The sequence below is a fragment of the Ilyonectria robusta genome, assembly GCF_021365365.1.
Source record: "Ilyonectria robusta strain PMI_751 chromosome Unknown BGZ61scaffold_23, whole genome shotgun sequence".
Lineage (NCBI taxonomy): Eukaryota > Fungi > Ascomycota > Sordariomycetes > Hypocreales > Nectriaceae > Ilyonectria > Ilyonectria robusta.
Window position 1 is genome coordinate 313,264 of NW_025764457.1, and position 8,995 is coordinate 322,258.

The 8,995-nt window shown below is 56.1% G+C and overlaps 4 protein-coding genes across 4 annotated transcripts; 2 read left to right on the forward strand and 2 right to left on the reverse strand.

Annotated features, from left to right (window-relative positions):
* Nucleotides 1-349: 349 nt before the first annotated feature.
* Nucleotides 350-2,047, forward strand: BGZ61DRAFT_362833 (permease for cytosine/purines, uracil, thiamine, allantoin-domain-containing protein; the record flags this gene model as incomplete). The annotated part of the gene is made up of 4 exons (XM_046241387.1): nucleotides 350-600; nucleotides 669-836; nucleotides 891-1,292; nucleotides 1,354-2,047. 4 exons carry the CDS (start codon nucleotides 350-352, stop codon nucleotides 2,045-2,047), a joined length of 1,515 nt encoding a protein of 504 aa, XP_046098928.1.
* Nucleotides 2,048-2,158: 111 nt separating this feature from the next.
* Nucleotides 2,159-3,333, forward strand: BGZ61DRAFT_107879 (uncharacterized protein). Its single transcript, XM_046236898.1, has 2 exons — nucleotides 2,159-2,540; nucleotides 2,600-3,333. Exons 1-2 carry the CDS (start codon nucleotides 2,409-2,411, stop codon nucleotides 3,095-3,097), a joined length of 630 nt encoding a protein of 209 aa, XP_046098929.1. The 5' UTR covers nucleotides 2,159-2,408; the 3' UTR covers nucleotides 3,098-3,333.
* Nucleotides 3,334-3,335: 2 nt separating this feature from the next.
* Nucleotides 3,336-4,443, reverse strand: BGZ61DRAFT_556661 (uncharacterized protein). Its single transcript, XM_046255666.1, has 2 exons — nucleotides 3,975-4,443; nucleotides 3,336-3,917 (listed from the first exon to the last, which is right to left on the reverse strand). Exons 1-2 carry the CDS (start codon nucleotides 4,339-4,341, stop codon nucleotides 3,541-3,543), a joined length of 744 nt encoding a protein of 247 aa, XP_046098930.1. The 5' UTR covers nucleotides 4,342-4,443; the 3' UTR covers nucleotides 3,336-3,540.
* Nucleotides 4,444-7,675: 3,232 nt separating this feature from the next.
* BGZ61DRAFT_363204 (alpha-amylase) lies at nucleotides 7,676-8,995 on the reverse strand (the record flags this gene model as incomplete). Its single annotated transcript, XM_046241415.1, has 1 exon — nucleotides 7,676-8,995. One exon carries the CDS (start codon nucleotides 8,993-8,995, stop codon nucleotides 7,676-7,678), a length of 1,320 nt encoding a protein of 439 aa, XP_046098931.1.

Genomic DNA, 8,995 nt, shown 5'->3' on the forward strand with positions numbered 1-8,995 from the left:
GAGCACACCAAAGCACACCAAAGCACACCAGAGCACACCAAAACGGCCCCAAGACTCATTCCGTCTCGCGCTAGAGCGTCGTCGACGGGTCTGATTAGCTGGCGGCACGCCCTCCGAGCGCCGATGACAAGGTTTAATATGCCGCGAATAAGCACCCACCCGCGGAATCATGACTCCAGTAGGCCGGAGTCTATTACTGGAATTTTCCAGTTTTTGTTCGACGGGCCGGGGTGACTGTTGCGCAACTTTTATATATCATGTCACAGTCCCGCGGCTCTTTCTGCTGAGTCTGACCCGTCGAGATATCTGGTTGAGCGGACGGAAAGAAGAGCGATCGAAAACTTTCATCATGGCGACGGTGGCGACTGATGCGGAAAAAGGCCCGACTGCGGTGCCCGCTCAACGAGCTGCCCCAGACGCGGACCACGATGATCGCAGCGACAGCTTCAGCATCAAGGCATCGTCCCTATTTCACAAGGCATTGCGTATGGGACGAGTCGAGGAGAAGGGCATCCAGCCCATTGCGGTCGAGGACCGCCAGATGACGCGCTTCTACAACATCTTTACCGTGTGGTTCTCCATCAACGCCAACATCCTTGGGTGAGTAAAGACATTTGGTCGTACGACGACGCGCAAAATGAGACATTTGCTCACATATCGCGATGCAGCATCACTTTTGGCATGCTTGGACCTCTGGCCTACGGTCTGAGCCTCAGAGACTCGGCTCTGGTTATTCTCTTCTTTGGCTTGTTCTCTACTATTGCACCGGCATACCTCGCCACCTTGGGTCCCAAGACGGGCATGCGACAAATGATCCAGGCTCGATATAGCTTTGGGTACGACAACACCGCTACGCTCCTCTCAGCTTCACCGTACTGATTTTATCACAGCCGATACATTGTCTCCATTCCTGTGCTACTGAACTTGGCTACCCTCACCGGCTTCATCGTCATCATCTACGTCGTGGGAGGCCAGTGCCTCTCTGCAGTCTCTGGCGGCAGCCTCACCCCCGATGTCGGCATTGTCATCATCGGCCTGCTCTCCTTGTTCATTTCGTTTTGCGGATTCAAGGTCCTGCACTACTACGAGACCTACGCCTTTATTCCCGCCGTCATTGCCATCACCATTGCCACGGGATGCGGTGGGTCGGACCTCAAGAAGCAGGCGGCACCTGAAGCGCCCGCGTCCGCAAGTATGGTGCTCAGCTTTGGCATGATTGTTGCCAGCTACATGATCCCGTGGGCGGCGATTGCCAGTGATCTCACCACGTACTTTGATCCCAAGGTCCCCTCGTAAGTATCCCGCAGTCTCTGATTCTCTCGAGCCGATCGAGTTTTGCTAACCGCCCCACAGATGGCGGGTGTTTACCTACACCTACTGGGGCCTCCTTGCGCCTACGATTCCGCTCATGGTGCTCGGTGCAGCCATTGCTGGCGCTCTGCCCAACGTCCCGGAGTGGAGTGAAGCCTACGACCAGAACCTCGTCGGTGGCATCCTCGCGGCAATGCTGTCCAGCGCGGGCGGGTTCGGCAAGTTCGTCGTCGTCATCCTGTCGCTGACGCTGCTCGGCAACACTGGAGGCACCATGTATGCCATTACGCTCAACTTCCAGACGCTCATCCCCGGGCTCATCAAGATTCCCCGTTACGCCTTTGCCATTGTCGTTACCGTCATCGTCATCCCAGTGGCGATCCGGGCCCAGCGCGACTTCTTCGTCAACCTCGAGAACTTTGTCGCCCTCATCGGATACTGGTCCGCGTCCTTTATCGGCATCGTCGTTGTCGAGCACCTCTTCTTCCGCCGTGGGAGCTACGAGTCGTACGACCACGCCATCTGGAACGTGGCCTCGAGGCTGCCCATCGGCGCCGCAGCCCTCGCCTCGGGCATCCTGTGCTTCGGCTTGGTAGTGCCATGCATGGCGCAGGTGTGGTGGACGGGTCCCATCGCCAAAACTACGGGAGATATTGGGTTCGAGGTTGCGTTTGTGCTGAGCTCGCTGTTCTACATTCCCTTGCGGTACTTTGAGAAAAAGTACACGGGGAGGTGATTAAAAGAGGGGTCGATGACGGCTTCAATGCGTGTGTTACATCGACCTTTCGACGGCTCAACATTGCTGCATCGTGGCATTATGAGACGACGGCCATATGGGGGGGAAAACGGAGATTTGCAGATAATGTAATAACAGAATATTCACAGCCAACATACATACGTACGGGCTGGTGGACGGCATCATTTTCCAATGCGCAGCGACAGTGTTTTGAGTCCCTTGGTGTCCTGTTCCTGATTAACTTTGAAGATAAAGCAGACCTTGCTGGACAATAACAGCGCGTCGCGAGGCTGGCATCACCGGTGTTTCTCCCATCCAACACACCACGAGATCGCGGGTTCGTGTTCGTCTCACAGTGCCAATGGTTACCCTCACTCTGGGCTGGCTCGCCGCGGGGCGCAATGATCGACAAGCACAGTGTCCAGCATGTCGCCAGAACGGGGCCACCTGCAGAGGAGCATTCATCGCTAACCACGACCGCTTCCTCCCCCATGTGTGTTCTCTCCGAGTGTGCAAACGAAGATATACAGCGGGCCCTACTGACTCTCGCAGAACGACGCCTTGAACTCGGCAAAGGAGTTCCGCGACGCTGTCGTCGCCCTCATGGACGAATGGGCCGAACTCGTCGAATGGCTCTCGTACCGCCACATGGTCACCTACTGGCTGGGCCTCCTCCGCTGGCGTCAACACACGTACCCCGGCGAAGACCTCCAGCCTCCGTTCCGCGGCGCCGTGCCACGGGCCCGCGTGCACCGCCTCGTGCAGACGGTCTCGGCGCGGGTCCGCCTCGTGCGGGCGACGGACGACGGCTTCTACGCGCTGCAGTGCGCGGCGTTCCGGCAGGTGCAGCGGGAGAGGCGCGGAGCGTACGTGAGGCGGCTGCGGCAGCTCGCGGGGCGGTATGCGGACCTGGTGGGCGAGCTAAGGGTCAAGATCACGAGGGAGGAGTGTGTGCGGCAGATGGGGTTCTTCGAGGTGAAGAGGGAGTTTGACCGGGAGCTGGAGGTTGCGCAGAGGCACTTTGAAGGGGACGCGAGGTTTGAGCTGTAGAAGGAGGAGAGATGATGGGCTGAGGAAATGTATGGTTGAGTAATGGGTTTCTCTGATACAAGTCAGACGGGCATATGTCTTGATACTTGATCTGCCGTGTAAGTGTTGGGGCGGGAATACACTTGCGGTTAGCTATTTAATCAGGATAACAATTGCACACAGAAGCCCGGGCATTCAGACAATCTTGTTCTTCATGAGTTCATTATCAGTCTATAATTGCCAGATGAATAAAAAATGCCACACGAATAAATGCCAGATGAAAGAAAATCTAGTTAATACCAGCATCCGAAACCACGCAACCCTTCCTGGCACGGCTCTTCTCGTCCAACAGCCGTCTATGCAATGTCCCTGGATAGGGGTGGTCGTGTGGACCAAAACACCAAAGAAAGACACATGATTCCAGCACCAATTCGTAAGAGGATGATATTAAAGCACCCCTAGACTTAAGCCATCATGAGAACGGCGCCAGCGACAGCAAAGCCCGCAACACCCAGCGGAGCCAGCGCAGGCGCAGCGTTGTCAGTCTGGCTGGCCTGCGCCGCGCTGTTGCTCGCGGTAGAGCCGGAGCTGGACGAGTCGTCCGAGCTGGAGCCGGAGCTGCCGGAGTCCGTGGCCGTGGCCGTGGCTCCGCTGGCGGTGCTGCTGGCGGTCGCCGTGCCGGAGTTCTTGGTGCGGATTGAGCCGGGCACGATGGTCGTGGTCAGCTGCGAGAGGGCCGTGGGAGCCGTGGCATCGACGGTGATGCCGTCGGCTTCGGTGGAGGAGGCCGAGGCGTAGCTGGAGATGGTCCAGCCGCAGGTGACGAGGATGTCCTTTACCTCTATAAGGTTGTTAGTATACTGCAAAGACGGCTCAGTACGTGAGGGAAGTTACTCACCCTCGAGGTCAGCGTAGTCCCAGTCATCATTCCAGTCATCATTGTCATCATCGTCGTCATTGTCATTGTCATCATCATCGTTGTCCCGCTCACGGAAGTTCTGGCGCATGCAGTCGGCGCACAGCGCCGCAATGTGGCCGACGTCGAAGCTGTCGTTGGTGCAGATGCACTGAGCCTCGAGGCGGTTCTCATTACGGTCGGTGTCGTCGCTGCCGCTCAGGTCGACCTCGCAGGCGTTTGTCAGTGTCACGATGGGCCTGCAGATGGCCCTGCAAGCGGTGGGCACGTCGTCGTTGTCGAGCTGGAGGTCGGCGCGGGCGAGGAAGAGGAGAGGCGCAATGGCTAGGGCGATCTTGTTGGCGTACATGATGATTGGAGAGGGTTGGGTGTGTGAAGATGGATGTGTGGTTTATGAGAAGAGATGTGAGTGTGGTGGATGTGAATGTAGATGTAGATGTGGATGTTGTTGATGATGGTGTTGAGCAATTCATTCCAAGACGAGGGATGTCATGATTATTTATACATGGAACTTATACATGGAACCACGAGCGTCATGCCTCAACACTCGACTCTTGGCAAATCGACCCAAACTCCACGCGCATCGGCATCTCGCTACTCTCCAGTCCGCGGGCCTTGGCAGACGCTGTGTCTCCCTGGCATCTCCAAATGGCGATCTTCCCCAAGCCACCCAAGCGTCAAATGAGAAGCAGCAAGGCGAAGCCCCCAACTCCGCTGCTCGAGTCCTCCGCCGCTCCAAGTCCGCGCAGAAACGGCTCGGCGCAACCGAGAATAGCTGTGGAGGCTTGCATGTCACTGCCAATGATGGACATGGGTCGACGGGCTCTGGGATAAAGCTTGTCGAGCTCTGTTCTCTGAAGGATCTGGTTCCGCCAAGCCGCGGGGCCCTGGGGAGGCGGAGTGGTCTTGGCGAGCGTCATGATGTGTGATACTACTTACTACAGCCAGCCAGAGTGTGAGAGGAATGAATTCACAATCTGACAGCATTTGTAGGCTCATCAGTGCAGTCCCGAATCCACCGCGAGCATCTTCCGCCTCTCCGCGTTCCCATCCCCAACGGCGCTCACTCCCGCCGCCTGCCGGATATTTTCTTGGTGTTTCCAAAGCCCCCCCAAACGAAATGAAAACATTGCTTTAGGGTTTTAGAGTGTGGAGGAAACTACCTACGCCAAGAACAAGCTTGTATATTTGGACGACGTAATTTGCGTGGGCCCCTCCGTGCGGGCTGGCGGCAAACCGACTGGACAGGAATTTATGGGGGGGTGTTGGAGACGTTCTGTGCGTTTGAGAGGATGGATGTGTGAGTGTTTGGGCATCTTGGGAGTCTGCGAATAGTCAGAGCCTGAATCGAGGCCATCTCCATCTCCATGCTGCAGAATGTGGAGTGGGAGTGGATGTTTGATCTTCACGAGCGTGGCTTCGCCGACGCGCAACCCTGTCTCCAGCTGTACCAGGGCATTAAATCTGCTGCAGATCTTCTCAATTCTTCTCTTGGTCGCGTGAGCAATCCGCAAAGTCGAACTCTCGGGCGAGGTGCATTGTTTCACATCCAGCAGCGTCTCCACCATCCATCCCATCGCCAGCCCCAAAACAAATGCCCGCGCGGGATTAAACACACACACGATTAAACCACGAGACCAGACGAGCCGCGGCAGTTGCAGCGGGCGGCGGGAGAGCGCCAGCAGAGCCCCCCAAGGCCACGCGTTTCGGTGCGTTTTCTATCTTTGGAACGAAACCTCTTCGTACAATCAGAAGAGCGTGTTGGGTGCGCCTCATGATGGCGGCGTTGTTTGGGCTGCTCGCTCACCGACAGACATGTTTCGCCAAGGCTGCAAGATGGCCGATCGGTCAGGTTTTTTCGGTTGCCGAAGGATGGGGGACGCGTAAGATGATCGCAGTGACATGACTTTACCACGTAGTAGGTCGGCTTTGATGAGGTGGCCTTTGTGAGTTTTACAAATTGACAGCGCAGATGGCTCAGCGTGACATCGCTGGGCTCCCTTGTGGGCAAAGATGAAGGAGTGGTGTGGTCTTGGCAAAGAAGAGTCTTGAGGAATATTCTTTGGCAATACGGAGTAACTGCCGAAGAATGGAATTCATGCTCCTCCATGCCATGCGTATTCCAATATGACGTCCCACAGCCGCAGTGTATGACATGACACAAGCTTTCTCCAATACGGATTCCTCCAATACCGCTTCCTCCATCCTTTACCCATGGACACTCAAAGGATTGCAAAGGATGAATCAAGAACCCCAGCAAAGTCAAAGTCAAGGGCTTAAAACAAGCATGAAAATAAAGTTTTTAGACAGAACAAGCCTGTCTAAAATTAAAGTCCGCGTATGGGTAATTAGCATGTCCTGCCTCGTGTCCCGAATAGAGACGGCTCTAGGGTCCACAGAATAAAATCTGTTGAACTGCTTATTAGCCGGCAGGGCAAAAGAGGAGCACCATCTAAGTTATGGCTTGTATGGATGTAAAACAAGCCTGGTCCTTCACGGAATCATTTGATTCGGACTTGGTGGTAATTCAGTGATAAATAATCATGCGCCAGAAGGGAAACCTCACAGTGCACCGCTTTAAACTGCCAAATCGCCTGCTTTCCCAAAAGAAATAATCAATCCTCAGAAATAGGAATTAACTCACCTCGAGTGTGGTAGCTTAGCGTTCGCTGAGACATTTTGGGAGATTTTTGTTTCATTTAAATATAGGTCTCCACAGAAGCAGCAGCGTATTAAAGAGAATGGTGAGTAGTTAGTTCTTTGCCCCCTGTATTACAAAAAGAATGCATGTCTTCGGGTTGGCCGGCCCCATTTTGAGCCTAATTTAAGCCCGTTTTCAGGCCAGCCGTACCTCTATCGGATGTGCTTAGACTTAGGGACAACCTCGAGTTGCGCCAGCGCCTTGGGTCTCCCATCATGATTGCAAGAAGCCTGGAAACCCGACAGGCGCAGCGAGGGACGGGTTCGCAGAGAGATTCAAGGTCAGCCATGCTAGAAAAGTGCTTGCGGTTTATAGTATAATGCAGTCTGTTCGCTTTTCTACTCAACGATTTGCTTCAGTCACGTCGCCTTGGTTTCGGGACCACAGTGCCTTGGGCGAAGAAACAAAGCCCACCACGAAGTACATGCACCTCCACCGCTCCCAAGGCCAATCCAGTGGAGCTCGATAAAGCAAGGACTGAGTCAACTTCGAGAAGAAGAGACTTGAGAGCTAGAGCCATGGTAGCCCAAGAACCGGAAGACTGCTGAGGGTGTGGTAATGCTTGACAACCTCTGCCTCCTAATTCCTCTAACAACTTTGCTACCTGTAGCAGTAACAGAATAGCTTCTATAATGAAGATAGGCAGATAGAAGAAGTAGACCGCCGGCCAAGGGTACCGGGTTGTCGCAACGATAGAAGAACTTAGACAGACATTGGCCATATACAACATGGGGTCAGGGATAATTTCTGCGATATGCCTTTGAGCTGTGCTATTTCTTAATGCCTGCTAAGTAAACCGGATAGATAGTAAGGCTTAAAGAATGAAAGGAACACGTGAAAGCAATCTCCAACTCATAGTGACGCTCTCGACATGACCGACCGGGATCATCGGGTTGTGATGTACACTACCAACCCCCGGGGCACTCCAAAGAGGCGCTGCTGCTGCTGTCGATAGTCGTCACCTAGCGAGTAGGACAGGCTCTCAGCAGGACGTCTTCCCGACGTAGATGGCGAGCGCGGTATCGGAGCCCAGGGTGGCGGTGAACTGGCCGCTCGAATTCACCGTCACGTAGGTGTTGCTCTGCACGTTGCAGTACGTGCCCGCGGGCAGTGAAGTTTGGTATGTCTGGGTCACTGAGCCTGACTCGTGGTTGATGGCGACGTATCCCTGGTTGCCCCGTCCGAAGCCGATGGCGTTGTTGCCATTGTCCCACCAGTTCGTCAGCCCTTGGCCGCGGACGGCGTTGCGGAAGGCGACCATGCGCATGACCTCCGGCCAAGCGTGCTGGCATTTCCAGCCGTCCTGCCAGCAGGCGTTGACGGCGCCGTTGTTCGGCGGTCCGGCGTCCGTGTCGGAGAATTCGTAGCCGGAGTGCACATCCGGGCCGGCGTAGGGGTAGGCGAGCATGAAGACGTTGGCCAGCGTGTACTTGGCGTTGTCCTTGTAATTGAGAGTGGCCCCGTTGCGCTCCGTGTCGTGGTTGTCGACGAAGACGGCGGCGACGGAGCTGCTCAGGTAGCCCCAGCCCTCCCCGTAGTTCTTCAGGTAGGCGAGCTTCTCGCTGTTGAAGACGCGCTTGAGGTCGTAGGCGTAGCGGAACTCCTGGACGTCGCCGTTGCCGGTGTAATCGGCGGGCTGGACGGCTTCCCCGGCGCCGTAGATGACCTCCTGCTTCCAGTACGCGGCCGGGTTGGCCAGGCGGGACTTGATATTGGCAAGGTCTCCAGTTGCCATGTGCTTGGCGGCGTCGATGCGGAAGCCGTCGACGCCGAGGCTGAGCAGGTCGTTGATGTAGCCGGCGATGGCCTTGCGCGGGTACTCCTCCGGGGTGTCCAGATCGGCCAGGCCGACGAGCTCGCAGTGCTGGACGTTCCAACTGTCGGCGTAGTTGGAGACGGCCGAGGTGCAGTCGTCGAAGTCGGCGGAGGAGTAGAGGCCCGGGTAGTTATACTTGGAGTACGACGAGCCGCCGGTGCCGGTGCCACTCCCGGCCGACATGTGGTTGATGACGGTGTCGACGACGACCTTGACGCCGGCTCCGTGGCATGTATTAACCATGTTCTGGAAGGACGCGCGGTCGCCGAGACGGCCGGCGATCCGGTACGACACGGGCTGGTACGAGGTCCACCACTGCGAGCCCTGGATGTGTTCGGCCGGCGGAGAGACCTGGACATATCCGTAGCCGGCGGGCCCGATGGTGTTGGTGCACTCCGCGGCGACGGAGTTGAAGTTCCACTCGAACAGGACAGCAGTGACGTCTTTGGTGCCAGGCGGGGAGGCGTTGACGACAGGAGGGGCCAT